At 32.4% G+C, this 18198-nt stretch overlaps 1 protein-coding gene across 1 annotated transcript; it reads right to left on the reverse strand.

The window, feature by feature from the left end:
* Positions 1-2598: 2598 nt before the first annotated feature.
* LOC128187621 (uncharacterized) lies at positions 2599-6357 on the reverse strand. The gene is made up of 7 exons (XM_052858030.1): positions 6140-6357; positions 5800-5950; positions 5517-5689; positions 4878-5196; positions 3201-3239; positions 3000-3087; positions 2599-2902 (listed from the first exon to the last, which is right to left on the reverse strand). Exons 1-7 carry the CDS (start codon positions 6314-6316, stop codon positions 2650-2652), a joined length of 1200 nt encoding a protein of 399 aa, XP_052713990.1. The 5' UTR covers positions 6317-6357; the 3' UTR covers positions 2599-2649.
* Between the last annotated feature and the right edge of the window lie 11841 nt (positions 6358-18198).

Here is an 18198-nt window from a genome sequence, read left to right on the forward strand (position 1 = left end):
TTGCTGTCCGTGATTTTGTTGTTATTAATGTTCGGGGTTTTTTTTTGTCGAAGTTGTTGATTGTATTGATAGTTCCGTTGTTATTGTTGTTGTGTAGATTATGTTGCTGTTGTCATTGGTTGTTGTTGTTTTCTCTTATACTGTTATCATTTTTCTTATTTGGTAAAATTTGTTTCGTGTGAATATTTCGGCCTGTCACAATTGTCACGAAAGAAAATCACAATACGTCCTTAATTTTGGTTACCCTTTTTTGTTTTCAGCAATTATTTGTATGTGTATGTGACACCCTTTCTCGATTTTCTTCTGATCCCAGCAAAAATGAACTTTCATTACCAAAATCATCCGTTCTTCGAAAAACAATATAATCGGTATTATGCTATGAAATTAATTATTACTATTATGACCTATTTTACCCCCCTCCCATCCCCCCCCCCCCAAAAAAAATAAATCTAATAATACTGAATAAAGTATCTAAAGTGTATGATAATGTTCAAAATCCGAGAATTTAATTTCTTATAAAAACTTCCAATAAAAAAGGAATTCTATTATCATTGTCCGAAATTACTAGAGCATACTCGAGCATTTTCTTAAGAGACTTATTTTTATTAACTTGTACAAGTTATAGATAGTATCATTCAGAAAAATACAGATTGTAAGGGTGCATTTTATAACGAACTTTGAACATCTAATGGTGCACATTGCTAATTCAAAATCTAAATTTCTTGGTTTGAATTTGATTAACTTAAAGGTATGAGAAGAATTGGTATCTTATCTTGGCTATTTGGTTAAAATGAAGGTTTTATAAGGCCCACCTCTTATCTATTGATTCTTGAAAATGTCTTAATTCGTGAAATAAAAATCCAGAATAAATTTTTCTGTTGTAACTTAAAAGAAACAGTAATTTAATGTTGCATAATTAAATCGCGTGATTCACTAAGGATCAGGTTTGTTTGCGTCGCACGGATATATAACGCATCCAATACCGTGTTAACCACTTGCACAAATGAAAAAATTACTCCCCTCTCTCTCTCTCTCTCTCTCTCTCTCTCGTCTCATTTAGCTTCATATCTAAGATAAAAATATACATACACAGAGTAGCAAATATTTAGTTTAAGGACAAATCATTAATGTTGATGTTAAGTACTATTCTTTTTTAAGTTGTTGTTGGTTATGTCACGATCATTTTTGGGAGTTAACTTTAATCGAATCTCCCATGCAGTTACTCTTGTAAACCGGAAGTCACACAGTGTTTGGACGTAAGTACAAATTATTACCTCTGAAAAAACGTAGTACTTGAAATAATCGATCAATTCGATGTAATGTATTATTTTAAAAGCATTGTTTTTCAAGGAAATTTACTTATAAATACCTAAAATTAATAAGATTATAAATGGTACAAACTATTTAGATAGGGTTTGTAGTCATGTATTCCCACGCCAAAGTTCGATTACAGTGGTAAAGGACAGACTATCCGATCTAAATATAGAACCGGTCCTGGCTAAGACTGGATTTAATTATCAATTGCTTTGATACACTTTCCCAGAGATATTTCGATTTTTGACACAGTCATAATACATCGTAGAATTTGATGGCTTTAGTTATATCTTTGAATATTAAAGAACGTGATGTATATGGGGTTTTCCGTCTATAGCTTAGAATTTTTGCTGGAAAAGTCCGAAAATTCATAAAAGATACAAAGTTTGTAATCATTCAAATAGAGCTAAAAATACTATTTTTCATGCAAAAAAAAAAACCCAAAACATATCGCTGATATCAAAATAAATAAACAAAATTCAGGAAATGTTTTAGGTACCTTGTAATAATGTCTTTTAAGCCGAGACCATTGCCTTATTCTGACTTCCTCATTAGCTTCATGAAATTAGAATTATGTTTCGATATATGTGAGAAAACAAGGCATTAACATAATTTCTCATCTCATAATTTGACCAAGCTCATGTCACTGAGAGAACCCACTTTATCTGTACGGAAATTCGGGGAAATTGCTCAAAATTCGTACTTGTGGGAAAATAATGCAGTGACACTACACGTAGAAACCAAATGTGATGTAAAGAAGAGAGGATCATGTTAGTCGCTTTTGATAAGGGAAGTCTATTAAACAAACAAATGCAATGCATTCATGATCGTGAATATGTAAATATGCATATGTCAACAACAAATTAAATCATATAAAACTGCTTCATTTTACTGACTTTGATTGAACTGTTTTTTAACGTAATTCTAGCAATTGAACTATCATTGTATGTGGTTTCCTAAATGTCATTGTCTAGAATTTGTAACTGATTTTATTACAGTGAATTTTTCTACTATTCCAGTAGAAAGTAGAAAGGATACAGTGATTGAAAAACCTTCTGATCACAGTGCATTCCTGCAGTACTTCTTGATCTGATGCTTTATATGGAGAAAGTTTTACAATTATCTCCAACTAATGGTTCTTAAAAAATCATCAGTGTACATAACAGTTCTTTCTGTTTTTAAAGTTTAATCAATAGCAACAGAAAAATCTATTGTAAATAACGTAAAAACACTAAGGAAAATAAAATGATTTTTAAAAAAGATTACAAGAAAGATTTTAATTCGCACACTTATGACAAAGTTACAGTAGACTTATCTATACGAGAACTTAACAGTTTACTCTGATATGTTTTTCGTTTTAAGCTCGGATATCAGATGGTACAAGTTGGGGTTGACGTTAACACGTGGTCTATGTTCGAAGGTTTTGTCGTACATATGTTCCGGCACTTCGATATACACCTCATCTTCTTCCGGTATGGCGTCTTCAATCGAGAAGTGTTCCAAAGGAATACTTTCGTAGAGGTTTCCATCACTGGCCACTGATTTGCGCGGTACTGGGTGATTTTTATCCTTGGCATTTTGCCCAATACTGTATCAATAATAAAACATGATATACAAATGATGAAATGTATCTTGATAAAATAAGCAAAGTCTCTCTTTTTTCCCTATCTATCTAAACGATTTACCTCATTTTTGACCGTCTTTGTCTTACAATGTATATCACCAAGGCAATCAATATGAGTTCTACAACACCGATCCCAGCGACTAAATATACTTTGATTTAAAGGTAACTTATAATTAATAGCAAATGAGTACATGATTTATTAAATGCATGTCATACAAATAATATTTCATACAAATTATACAAAAAAAATAAAAGACCATACTTATCATCTCATCTCTCTGTATTTTGATGGCAAGGTCACCTGAGAATAATGTTAGAATTAAGCATCAAAATATCAAATTATTTTATTTAGACGTTAGTGGCGATTATGAATGACTGATCAAAGATAACAAAAATAGCAATCCTAATTGGTGTTTGGTGGAGACATTTCTACAAGGGGTGTCTGGGGGGAAACCTGAAGACAACTTGGTAAATTTTTTAATAAACTGACCCATTATTCTAAGATATTTAATAAAATTTTGTAGTTCTTGATAAATTTATACCAGTTTATTGTTCTTACTTATTACCATTTTTAATGTCCTAACCATTCCAATTTTTTTTTTGCCAAACAATATTTTCCATTTCATTTCATCCGGAGCTATTCTTCAAAATGAAATAGTTACAAAAAAGGTAAATATGTTGATTAAAAGACTCTTGATATTTCAGGTCCTTAAAAGGTTAAAAAGCATTACTATATCGTTCATCATTTATCTGGGCAACTTTTTTTTAATTCATTACTACTACTACTACTACTACTACTACTACTTATACTAAAGCTCAGAACGCGCTTGGGTAAGAGATCCGTTTTCAACACATTTTAGTTTACTTAATGAAAACACCTAAATGGTAAAGTCTGATGATTTTATATTGTTCATTTTCTATACATAGGACATTTATGCAACCATATATGCAAGTATATACATATACCCAATATATATAGCTGAATACCAAATCAAAGCGACCTAGAACGTCAACAAGCTGCATTCAGTCACAGTTACACAGGTTTTTTTTTCGAAAAACAAATCGGGATTTTTTTCTAGATCTCTAACCACAAAATGTACACATCCCATTTACACTATATGTAAACAAAAATGTATTCACAATGATGTCCTTAAACTTTGGCCTATCTAAAGTGTTGCCGTTTCACATTCATAAAATAAGGCATTGCTGCTTTGCATAGATATCGCAAATTGAACTTGCCAGTATTTGAAGATAATCTTACGAAATACTTATCACATTGAACATATCGCATTAGCGAAGTTTGTAACGCATGCATATTAATGACTTAAAAGTCGTCTGTCATTGGTCGATGAGACATATATACCTGGTCACTAATAAAAACCATGTGACATACCACACCATTCACACGTGTACTCATTTATAGGAATGCGTTCTATCAGCAATGCGCGCTGATGAACCGTACATAAAAAATGTATGAATTGTGACATTATTTTGAAGTAGGTTTGACTCTTTGATCTGTCAAATCTAACGACGGGTAATTAAATAGTATCACTTTTAAGTAATAGCGATTGTCATATATACATAAATACTGCTCGTCATATATGAGCCAGCCTTGTGATACATGTAACTGGCTTCCTAGTCGAATGTCATGCATGTACTTTAGGAAATGGTGAATTTTCATAAAGATCAATATTTTGAATTTTGTGCTGATGTTTAGGTTGATCAATTAATTGGCCGGATTTATATATTGCAAGAATGGAGGAAACATGAAATTTGTTTGGGTTCCTAACGAGCAATGTCCCAAAGTGAATGTATTTACCAAAAATCATCTTATCCCTAGTGCTAGGGCTGACATAGTATTTGAGCGAAAAATGTGTAGACCCCACAGTTAAGGTCAGGATTGTGTGGTTTTAGTTAAGAGAAACAAGAGTTAGATTACCTTTCGGCACAGTTGGCTCGGTGACCTGTATTGCACTAACACTGGTTGTGGGCGACTGTGGCGCCGACAGTTCAACTGGGCTTGTAGATGCCTGTGGGGGTGTCGGCTGCACTACTGTCTGGGGCCCATCCCTAGCCGCGGTGTGAAGTTGAGGTCGCCTGGACGACCGCTCCGTAAGGGCTGGTCTTGCTGGCCATGACTTAGTCTTTGGCACAGTTCGCGTTAATTGTATTACAATAAAAATATAGAAAAAATTGTTAAAGTGTTTTAAATGAAAAAGTAGCCCATATATAAGTAACCAATATAGGTCAAAATATGACTAAAATTGTAGCTTTCTTATTACTTTCAATGTTTCAATTTAAAACAAAACATACGTCTTGTATTCATAACTTTCCCCGTTTGTGCAGAGTCTGTTGTATCCAATTTCTTGGGTCTTTTTGTAAACATAATTTCTGCTGAGGTTTTTGATTGTACTTTTGAGGTCAATAAAGAAGTGTGGTTCATCTCAGCTGTTTTAGGTATATTTATTATAAAGCATTATCAAGACATTGCTCTGATACATGAACAGTTCATATAAATTGTTTTTGGATAATCTGGCATATGAAAGCCAAATTGTAAGATATAATTTATTGACAAAACAGACATACAGCTTGTTCTCATAATATTTTCTGTTTTTGATGTCGGTATTCCACGATCTGTTGTTCCACACCTCTTTGGTCCAGTCGTAGACATGGTTTTGGCTGAGGATTTCGTTTGTATTTTTGAGGTCCATTTAGAAGTTTTACTCACCGCGGGTGTTCTTGGTATATTTACTATAAAGCATTATCAAGACAATTCTCTGATATATGCAAAAATCATGTAACATGTCTCCAAAAGACTGAATCTCAAAATTATCCTAATATCAATTCTGTTTAGCATGTACCTTTCCATGTCAAGTTAAATCCCTTGGTGTTGTGCAAGTGATCAGACACAAAGTGAATGGTTATGATGCTTCCATTTACTGTCAGACTGAAAGGTTCAAATTTACCGCATCTATGGATGGCCCTAAAGCAACACGGTTCTGTTGTATAGATCTGAAGAAACATAAAGTACTTATACAGGCTTAAAATATGTATGTTCTTGTTCTCTTTTCAAAGTTCTTTAACGTTCTGAATTCGTAATATGATTATTTTCAAACATGAAATTCTCTGCAACATTATCATTCAATAAAATTGATCATAAATTTAGTACGAATTTGTATATTCAGGCGTTTCTCTTCAGACCTCTAAATAATCCTCACAATATGAAGTGTCCTTATACTTTTTGATGTCGAAGTCCTGAAAATTAAAGATGACACTGGCTTTCAGATTTTCTGTTTTTAGTGTCCATATATAGGCAGCGTTGTTGGGATAGTTTCCAGGATAACCTGGAGAGGTTATGATACCGGTAGAACCATTCATTGTGGCATCAATGTTTCCAATGTAGGTATATTGCTGCTTTTCTGATGCTTATAAAAGAATTGTAATAACATAAAGCAGTTTCAAAATGACAACCGTAGAACAAAATGAATAAAGACACTTACCAACCACAGCAGTCATTAAGTAAAAGTAACTTAGAACACCCATGACATATAAGATCTTGAAGGCATGAGAGAAAAAAATATTAAATAAAGCCTTTATAATAGCTAATATTTATAGTGAGTTTTCATGAATTTCCCCTTTTTTGTTACATCATTACACTCATTACGTTAATAATTTATATTTTTGTTCTGTTCGATGTTATTTGTGAATTACGCACTTAATTCAAATTAAAATAACCGACAATTTCCGGAGTACAGTCTGTAAATAAATCACAAATAATGACTTAAATAAAAAATTTACTAGCATGCATCTATAAAATCTTATCATTTGTATTTAAAGGGAAAGGGTCATATTTTTCGTCAAAAATTATTTTTCCAATTTTAATGAGTACAGTGCTTCAATAAGGCATTTTTAAAAGACAACCAAACTTTGAGTTATAAGCAAATTACAGAGCATACAATACTTTGCTTTGTAAACAAAGCTTGTGTTTATATTTTGAATGTTGAAGTGAAAATTCCAGTTTTAGACCTAGAATAGATGTGTTAAATGCTTGGTACTGTTTATTTACATGTATGTATAAAATGAATAAGAAGATAGACAAATATGCTTAGAATATTTTTTACTGGTACATGTATATTGAACCTATGTAAACAAAAACAGAGACGAGCCTTGTTTACACGACACAGGATTGTTAGCACTGTGTCTTGCCTATAACTGTACGACTGACTCTCAAATTATCTTAATGATCATTTATGCATTCCTTAAGCATTGAAAATAATAAAAACAGAAAAAACGAATTACCAAAATTGTGACCATGCCACTTTTTAAAAAATTTATTTCTCCCTTTTTAAAAATTACAAAACTTCAGTAAGGCATCTCTAAAAGTCAACCAAAATGTAAGATACAATCGTCAAGTTATAAGCGAGATACAGAGCTCACTTTTTTTGATTATTAAACAAAGCTCAGGTCATGTTTTTGTTAACATTTTAAATGTTCAAAAGAACATTCTTAGATAAGAACTACATTTAAATTGAATGTGATGTTAGGAGCAGTTTATTTATGCTCAAAACGAATTAGCCGATAGAAAAATCAGTTTGAAAAAGATTTGTATACCAATGTAAATAATAATATGGCACAAGCATTGTGTACGTAACAAAAAATTGTAAGTAGAAACTGTTCTGTATATTGCTTATAACTCATATTTTGGTTGATCGATAGAAATGCATCACAAATTAAAAGCATTATAAACAAAATACAACAATGTAAAAATACCAATTGACCAAATTATTAACCATTACCCTTAATTAAAGAATATAATCAGTTTTTTAAGAAAAACAACTTAGGCTAAATGAAAAATGACAATAACCAACTCCCAACCATCTCAAAATCCTTAAAGTGAAATACGAATTTAAAACAGAGCAACACTGATCTCAAAGATAGAGGCAGGATCAGGTGCCTAGGAGGAGTAGGCTTCCTCTGCCGACCGGTCGCATCCGCCGTGTGCTCATTGTCAAGATGATGAAAAGCGGAAGAAACCGTAGTCAGTTCGGTGTATAATTCATGATCTAACAAGTATAAAAAACGTCAGTCGGCATGTGTCCTAATTGAACGCATATAACTAGTACATGTTGTTACAGATACTGCACTAGCTTTATCCAGGTGTAGGTTTCTGATTGTGTTAAGTCCCCTAATTCTGTCGATTTATCAAAAGTAAATAGCAAAATACAAAAGAGTTTTTATTCCGGAAACATTCGCTACCCCTGTACATTATTCAGAGGTTTAATAAATAATCATATATAATCTTTGAATTATGATTTGTGTAATTGTTTTAAGTATATGCAACATGCTAATACAACAGTTATGCGTTTTGCATTTGCATCACCTTGTTCCTTGAAAGTACTGAATAGCCACAAATTGTTTTTGTACACGTCAACCGAAATAATAAACATCCGTTATCTGTACATTTTTCATGTATGAACAGTGCCATTTCATGTCATTTTAATAAATAATGACAGAAGCTGTGTTTTATTAATTTGTTGAGGCGTTTTTATAAGCTCTAGGTTTCAGAACAGGTTTACAGAAAACAATTTTACAATGCTGCAAACTTTTCCAAGTAAAAACTCTAAAGATCTTAATTTGATACATTTGTTTTCAGTATTCAATGTTATAAAATGACACCAAAGTTTAATTTCAACTCGGGTCTAAGTTCCTCGCTATAACTAAATAAGCTCAATTTGTAATTGGAATTGGGGTGTTTTGACATCCTTTCACAATTTTCTAAACTCGAAAAGACCATGTTGAAAACACGACAGAATACATGATATCTGTTTAGCATCTTTAGACTATCCCAACTACGACTTAGAGATTCTTCTAACACTGACACTCCATCCAATGTTAGAATATTACATTTTTATATTAATTGTACATGTATTATTTGTTAAAGCAATGACAATGCTCTGACATTGTTTTGTGTTTTAGCGGAAAAGCAAAAGAACGGTCTCAAATTCGATTTTGCTTCATATATTTTTCAGAGCTTGTCAGTGGGTATCATAATATTAATTGATACCAATGCTACGTCGATAAAACAATACGTAAGAAATCGATAGTGGGACGTCGTGGATTAGAGTTCAATGGCAACTATCAATGCGGCATGAAATTTAAATTAAACCAGATGTATTTTTTGTTTTATGCATTTTCTGGAGTTTTTTAAAAGAAAATACAATTTATGATCACATTAGATTTAAATAAACTGATTTATCTTGATTTATTATGCTTTAAAAATGCGTTTTAACAAAAATAGACATGTAGCAAAAAAGAGGAAATTCAGACTAAGATTCTCTTTCAATGATTTTTTAAAAAAATCTTTTGGCTCCTAAAGATACTTTTATTAGTACTTGATTATAAATTTGCAAATGACTTTTTCTGGTATTGTCAAATATCTACCCCCAATTCTAATTTTTTTAAAATAGTATGGTATAATCAAAGGACTGATAGTACTGAAAGACGGGGTCTTGAAAGTTTGAATTTGTAATTGTCCTAGATTTCCTCGAATATGCTTCCAAAATTTATGAGTTTGAATTATTTGTTACAATCTATGTTAATTCGGCTTTTCGGCAATTGTCTGATACTTTGTCTAAATTTTAATCTATCCCGGCCTTCATAATTGTAGAAAATTGACACAACGGTATATTATGTAAAATAAGACCCCAAGGAAAAAATTTAAAATTACGACTAACCGGGATAATCAAACAACTATATCAAAGTAGATAATGTTTTATGAAAACCCCAAAAACTCTAAAACTGCTGAATTAATTAACAAAGTGTACATTTGTATACCGATAACATACACAGGCACCTGACGTTAGAAATATTTTTGTTTACAATAAGATTCCAAGAACTTTGACAATAAAAAAATTTGTCACGGTCGCCATTTTGATTTTTAAGACCGACTTATCTGACACGATTTTCTTCATTTGCGATTCATGCAAAATTAATAGGTAAAAATAAATCCGTTCGCCACTAACTACTTTTTTTGTGTAAACTCGTGCATCACCTACACGAATTACGATACGAACGATCAATTTTTTAAAAATCATACTCCGAAAATCAGAGACATAAATAACAGAGATTGTCAACTCCGCCATTAGCGTGTAAAGGTTACGGGACGAACCTTACTTTGAGAACTACAAGTGCAACAGCAACCTTGTATAAGTCACTAAATTTGAACCTGATAGTAAACATGAACATGAACCTGTAAATATTTTAAGCATGTTTTATTTATGAAATACATGTATTTAAAAAAACTCTTTATTTAGTTTTTAAATCACTTTTTTTAAACTTTATGACTTTTCACAAAGTAATGGTAATGCATTACTTTACTCATGTAATGGTAATGTAATGCACTACTTCAAGAAAATTAAGTAATGGTTATGGTAATTTAATGCCCTAATTCATGAAGTAATGGTAATGTAATGCATTATTTTACAATGTAATTCACCCCAAGCCTGATTCCAACTAAGCCGGAAAACATAAACATTAACATTTAACTTGGTTCTTCAATCGATATAATTGTATATATTATATGATGTATAAGTCTTCCAAAATGTATAATCTATTATAGATTTTGCTTACAATGCATTGTTAAAAATTTAAATTCACTTTAATCAACTAAAGAGCCAACGAACGAGAAGGCAAATTCAGACTTTGTACAAAATTCCTTCCGAAACGAACAGCAGTCATACCGCAAGTAGACTGGAAGCCAATGAAACACCTATTTAATTTGTAAAACATCTGTGTATAACCCGTCCCGATTTTAACTTCGGCTTGCGCATGAAGTTTGGTAGTATTAAGGTGAAAGATTGTCAAAATAAAATTCACAACTTTTCAAAAATGGCACATTACGTTTGGGAACTTTAATTTCGATTCCACCATCAACCTCTTCAATTGATTATGAGCTCGTACACCAACTGAGTCAACGGCGCTGTGTATTCAGTTACGTAACTCATTTCACATTTGAACCCGAGCAAGAATATTTTGATCAATAAAACTATTTGTTTATTTTCTAAATAGAATTTTGTTTATACACGGAGGACTTAAAAAGATTTAATGCGTGTTTTTATAATATATATTTACTGATTGCATGAAAACTTTTTGCACTATTTTCTTACGCGTAGACTCAATTCATGTGTTTTACGCGTGCCTTCCGGTTTGAGACTTCGGATGACAGTAAACCAATAGACGGAGTCACGTGACCCCGTCTAAAAATCAAATCTTCTTAAATCATTGTACAGAGGATGCTCATCACTTTCATTTTGATTTTAGTCATCATTGCTCATTCGCTGTTTATCTATGATGCTACCTAAATGACCCTATTCGCGCTATTTTGCAAACAAATGAAAATATTGTCTTTTTTCTTTATATTTTGCATCTGGAAGTATAAAGCGCAGGTCTGCTAAAGTATGATTTTAACACATTTTTTATTCAAATACGTATACACATCATACTAAAAAATGGTACTTGAGCAAACCAGCGCTCGATGTTTCCCAGTCGAAAAACCATTGGGAAACACCCATATTTGCTACGAAACATCAATTTATCAAAATAAGACAATGTTTATAACGTCATTTCTACATTATGAGGTCACTGTGCTGATAACCTTTTACAAACTTTTTTTCAATATGATTTCAAGTATCATACACCCCATTTTTTAAGCCCTTTAAAAGATTTTTTTTATTTTGAGGGCACACAATGCATATACCACACATAGTTCTCTTATATTGGCTCTATCTCATTTTTACCTTTAGGTAATTCTATGACACAAAATGCAAAAGAAAAAAATGCTTATAAACATTCATATCACAATCACTGATCATTGACCTCATTTAATTATTAAACCAGCAGAAAAGAGGCATAAGTAATTGAGAAAATAATAACACTAAATTTTAGTGTTATCATTAGATCAAATGTCGATTGCGGACATTTTTTTTATATATGAGGGAGTTTTGGAATATTGCCATTTTTTTTTCGGGAATACTACACTGAAACCAGCACCAAATATCATTCAACCTTTTCAGATAAAAATGTTTTTTTTCTAAAATATGTATTTAATTGCATGTACCGGTACATTGTATTATCAAATGCAAAATAGAAGAATAAAGTGAACAATCATTATGTATTATTATATAATTAATTTTGTTCCATCGGGAGACTTTCTTTCAGAAACAGTTCGATTCAGAAAATTCAAACTTTTGCAATAATAGACCTTGATTAAAAATTTTGTAGATGTGCAGTATTGGTTGCCAAATGTCATCTGTGACACTCTGTTATATGTTAAAGATTTAAAATGTTTAAATGGACTTCATATTGATTTCAAGCTCTATATATATTTGTTATGAGTTTGGAATTGTGTACTATATGTATATGTCGGATTCAATACTAATTTATTTATTCATTTATTTCATTTGTTTATTTTTCCTTTCAGTCGTCCCCGTATCAGTCCACTCCCGTGAGTGAATTAACAGAGGATTCACATTCAAGCACTTGGACTCCCAGTTCTAGCTATTAATAGTCACCAAAGAAAAGGAAGCATTTAGATAGCTTTGTTGAAGCATGTGGCCTTAGTGCTATCAAAACGACACCAGGTGTAACTGGTAGAATGCATCAGAAAGGACTAAGAAGGACTACATTGTAAAGGCTGAGAAAATATTCCATGATGTTCTTAGGGTGTTAGCCCCTGGCCAAGAAAATGAGATTTTTCAGTCATTTTTTGAAAGAAAAACAGAATCGGTTGAAAAAGTTGATGTTGTTGCTTCAGCTTATAAGCATGCCAATAACTGGGGTACTCAGCGCCAACTTCTTTCAATTATTGCTGATAAGTTTTCATTAGCTGACATCAGACAACACATTCCTGGGTTATCAAAATATAGATTTACAGCAGCTAGAAAGCATGCTCCTCGAATTGGACATGGGAAACAAACCGCAACTAACACTAAATGGAGGGAAAAGCTGTGCGAACAACAAACATCTCATTTTCTTGACTTTATAATGTCACCAGCTATTATGACTGATGCACCATATGGCATCAAGAATCTTAAGTTGTCTTGTGGAGAAAAGATTGAAGTCCACCAAAAAATCTTAAACAGTGTCAGGAGCCGTGTGGTAGATCACTATTTACAATTCTGTTCTAGATTTTCAGAAAAAAACAAGCCATCGTTCCTACATGCGAATTTTAGAGTCAGTAGATCCAAAAATACGTAACTGCATGAAGGGATTAAATACGTATGTGGCTGGTGGAGCACAAGGATTTGAAGATCTTCAAACAGTCCTTGATGTTCTGTTTTCATGGGGGATGGATTAAGAATGGGTGGAGGAAAAAAGGATATCTTTAATCATTGCAAAGCAGTATCTTAAAGGTCATATGAAACGATATCCTGACCATATTGAGTTATATACGGGAATGAGTTCATAAGTGCCTATTTGATAAGACTGACATTGTTTTATGGATATTTTATGCAAAATGTGAGCGCCACAGTCGATCAAAATTACTTAATCGGGAAAAGGAACATTGACTTACGCGGCTTACCTCCCTTGCTTATGACGTCAGTAAGACCCAATCGCCTTATAAAGTTATGTTGTGAATACAAATATCCATGTCATTTTGCAGCATTTTAAAAGAAAAAAATACTATTTTATATAAAAACTTGTATAATTATACAATAATCAACCACGTCAGTATTTTTTCTCTCAAGAAATGAAATCGTGTGCGTTTTTATTTACATGTAATAGCGTGTACATAATGATATTCAGTTTGGAGACTGCAGGGAGAATAAATGATTTTCTTCATAGATCCACATGCAAGTATAATATAATTTTAATATAAACATATTTATATGTTTTATTTTGATCTTTTTAATGAAATTGACAAATTCAAAAATAAATCTGATCGTTTTTTCCCATTTGCACGTTCATGCAATTCATTAAGATTTTTTTTCTAAACAACTTGTAGGCCTCATTGTGTCTCATTCGCTTCACGATTATAATGTTTGTTTCACTTTCAAATTCACAAATATGTTACCATTTAATTATTTTTAGTCTAAGAGAAATTTCGGTGTTTACTCACAGATATCTTTTATCTCACTTTCTTCCGCAATGTTTTCTTTCGTTTTTTTTTATCATTATTGATGCTTGTTCTTAATAAAATCTGTTGATTATCTTCACATTCGTTCACAACTATTTTTATCAAACCGATTTATTTTACCGATACATTTCTAAATCCTTAAATGCCATATTTCCGCGATCTAATTTAATAAAACGTTAATACACGTGTACACAAAGTATTTTCTAAAGATATTGCTACATGTATATATCAATGAGTCAGAAATTTATATTATTTCGAAATAAAATTTAAGAATAATTTTGCGGCATTTTATAGCAGTTCTTAAATACAAACTACATGTATGTACACAATGCCTCAAACATTTCATTGGCCTGCCTTATATACTTTTTTATGTGACAAAATAAATTAAATCAATTTAAATGCTTTAATTCCCTTTAAATGTAGCTCAATCATTATACGTACCGAAGAAGAAAATGGTGTTTCTATTTCAAAAGGATAAGGATAATTCATTAATCAGCTGTAAATGTTGGAGCATTTCTTTCGTTAAATTTCCACTCCAGTACGGGATCTTCATCATGATTTTACTTTTGTGAGAAGCTGATATTAGATTTATTCATTAACGACCAATCAAAACTAAGTCATCTGTAGGCTACTACGAAATCAAATGATCTCATTTGAAAAGAAAGACACGTTCATATATGCAAAAATTACTAAAATTTAATCGATAAACTACTGTAAAATTACACTAGTTTTAATGCATTGTTTACATCGGTGGGTCTTTGTGACGTCATAAATTCACAAAATCAAGAACGATAAGCGGGCAAGAATTTTTTCAGGTGCTCAGTTTTCACGGTTATTTCTCAGTAATGCAAAGGCAAAAAAATCTTACATCAAGTATTTTAACATTTGTTTATACCAAGCTTTATATTCATGAAAGAAAATCATAGTGTTAAAAATCGTTTCATATGACCTTTAAGCTAGAATACATGGTAGTTTTGGGCTATGACTCCCTCTTTAATATTTTTTATAGCTTAATGACAATTTTAATTATTTCTGCAGCAGAAAACTGATTTCTCATTTTTTTTTATCTATTTATACTATTACAAAAATTAACATCCTAAAAACACATATATCTATATGTACGATAAAACATAGCATTTTCTTTCTCTGATTAGTTGCACCTGGTCCAGTCATCAGAAGTTGCTGATCATTGTTGTGAGCATGCATTAAGTGCAGGTGATGTGGACTTTGCTTTTGAATGTGATCATCCCCATAATCAGGTTCGCCAAGCTTGTGAAAATGTAAAGGAGACACTTTCATCCATAGAACATGCTGCAACTGTAACTGATTATGAATCCAAGGATCAGGAAGTTGAAATCATTTATACTGTGTTACAGGTATATTGCTGTAATTTAGTCTTGCTTTTTTACTGAAACTATTTATGAATTTACACTTGATTTTATTGTTTATTTCAATAAGTAGTACGTCACAACATGGAGGTGCTCCATATCACCTTAAATTGCATTTCTAACCTTTTCTTCAAGGTTTCCATTTCTAGAGTAAAAAAGCAATAGAGGAGTGGAAGATGCATGTTTTGAGAACACATAATCAGGATTTATCACGTTCCACTAAACTAGAGGATTTTCAGAGCCATGAAGTCTTCATTGAAAGAGACTGGGCAATGAAGTTCATTCCATTAGTGTACAGGTAAATGTGGTCACATGCAATTATTTGATGGTATATGGGTATTCAACCTTTTCATTCAGATATAAACAAATACTATAGTAAAAAGAATAAGTTTGAAAAAAAAATTAGGCTACAAAGAACTTTATATGATATTAGTCACATCTGGCCCCCATAATTCGCTGATTTTAAAATGATTCAGGTACATTAATTTGTTGTGCTATTTTATAATAGAGTTGACATAAAATATGTTTTTCGCCTATTTATTTGATTTATATGCACTCACTGGCAGTATATGACGTCAGAAGTGACGCTATTTTGATAATCCAATCAAAATCAGTCAAAAATTGAAATATTTCTTATCTTTTTTCGAATGGGAAATATAGAGCGACTTTTTGAACAAGAACGAACTTTTTGCCACTTATAAGTATTGGAGAGATACATCTTTGGTGAAAATATTTTTTGTTTGTTCAAGCAGTCGCTCAATGTTTCCGTAAAGAAAAACTGCTTCAAAACAAGCCATTTATGCTAAAAATGAGAAAATGGCGGGAAAAGGTAAAGTTTATGATGTCATATTTTTAAATTGTGGGCACTAACATCAAAATGAAAATTATGAAAAAACTTCAAATGTATATTTGTACAAATAAAATAAAGAATTACAGTAAAATGACAGTGTTCATTTAAGGGGGCCAATTTAGGCTCAAACCATATATAGTCCTTTGCATTTTATATGGATTATATTATAAACAGTTATAACTCTGTATTTTAGGAATTACAATCCAAATGGTATGGAAAAAGAGGTCTGAATTGGCACATCACTGTTGCATCATACAGAGCAATATATTGCTGTTGACACTGAAGTGAAAACTGCGATAGTATTTGATACTATTATTCATTTGTTTGATAATGCATCTCAAGATGCAAGGATTTCTAATGCCATCTTGGAGGATTCCTTAATGTTAATCAAGAAAAAGAACCCACGGATTACGGAAGCGTTCATACGATCAGACAATGCTGGGTGTTTCCATGGGCATCTCAGCATATCAGCAATAGCAGTAATGAACAACAGATCTGGTATACATGTTAGACGCCTTGATTTTGCCGACGCTCAAGGAGGAAGATCAATATGCGATAGAAGAGCAGCGCACATTAAATCTGCCATTCGAAAATATGTTAAGAGGGGAACAATGTGCGCACTGCCCAAGAATTTATGCTTGATGTACAGAAGAGTAACATGTTAAATATTTCCCTTGTTCTGGCTTCAGCAGTTCCTGGCAAAAATCCTCCTGTCAACCAAAAGTTGAAAGACATAATGAGTATAAACAATTTTGAATATAGCAGTGATAGCTTCAAAGTATGGCGCCAGTATGGCATGGGAAATGGGAAGTCCTATCCTTTACACCAGTCGGATAGACCACATGCTTTAGACAAAGCAATACAGGTTCTGTCTGTATTTGATACTCGAAGTGAATGCTGTAGATGAGATACATAACAAAATCCAGCTCCTGTGACAAGCAATGATGACATCTCAGTTGGGGAAGAAGTGGAAACAGATGATGATACTCATGTATTTCAGAATGGAGATACTGCTCTATTTTCCTGTCCAGAAAGGTCTATGCTGTTCATTTTTTTTCTAAATATGGAAATCTTTGGAAACATCTAGACATTTGAAAACACAGTTACAATAAACATCAGGAATGATTAAGAATTAGAACCAAACTGCTGTACAAGCATAAAATCCAGGATAAGATATGCACTCTCCCTTGTTTAGAGGGAGACACATATCCAGTTGGTTCTGCTTAAGTTCTTCACAAAGGATGGGCTTTGATGTCATAACGCGACTTTAAGCGATTCATTGAATCTCAAAACGCTTTCTTGAAAGAGAAGTTGAAGTTGGAGAAAGCAGTGGTCATAAACTTGACCCAGGGGATGTAGACTCCAAAATGAGAAGAGTGAGAAATGCAGAAGGAAATCGCATTTGCAGAATTGATGAGTTCCTTTCAGGAAATCCAGATTCCATCTATTTCTGCAGACTGGCCTTAAAAAGGAGGAAAGATTCCTGTTGTGATCAGATGGTTGGAGAAGAGGACCTAGAAGCTGAAAATGATGTAGAGAATTGTCACTCAGGTGACCTATTGCTATCTGTTTTTGTCCGTCATCATTCGTCGTACGTTAGTCGTAAACTTTTGAACATTTTTAGCTTCTTCTCTGAAACCAGTGAACCAATTTTATTTAAAGTACATATATATTTATTATGTTGAAGTGTGTCTCTTCCAAAATCGGGAAGTTCATGGCCCTGGGTCAGGTGTTCTGGTGTAAGGGTGGGGCTCTAAATGCAGTAATTCTTTGAAAATCTTCTCCTCTGCTCCGGGGTATTAAACCGATGAAATAAGTACATAGTTATGATGAGGAAGAATGCCTCTTCCAAAATTATGAATTTAATGGCCCCTGGATCAGGACTTTT

Source organism: Crassostrea angulata, chromosome 6 (genome assembly GCF_025612915.1).
Source record: "Crassostrea angulata isolate pt1a10 chromosome 6, ASM2561291v2, whole genome shotgun sequence".
Classification (NCBI taxonomy): Eukaryota; Metazoa; Mollusca; class Bivalvia; order Ostreida; family Ostreidae; genus Magallana; species Magallana angulata.

What these genes read in the sequence shown, in the direction of transcription:
- LOC128187621 (XM_052858030.1), bottom strand. Translation starts at nt 6,316, where the DNA reads ATGAATGGTTCTACCGGTATCATAACCTCTCCAGGTTATCCTGGAAAC. An exon ending in ATTGTGAGGATTATTTAGAG is followed by an intron (nt 5,951 to 6,139) that starts GTCTGAAGAGAA and finishes ATGTTTCTTCAG; the next exon opens with ATCTATACAACAGAACCGTG. An exon ending in CGAGCCAACTGTGCCGAAAG is followed by an intron (nt 3,240 to 4,877) that starts GTAATCTAACTC and finishes CATTATTCTCAG; the next exon opens with GTGACCTTGCCATCAAAATA.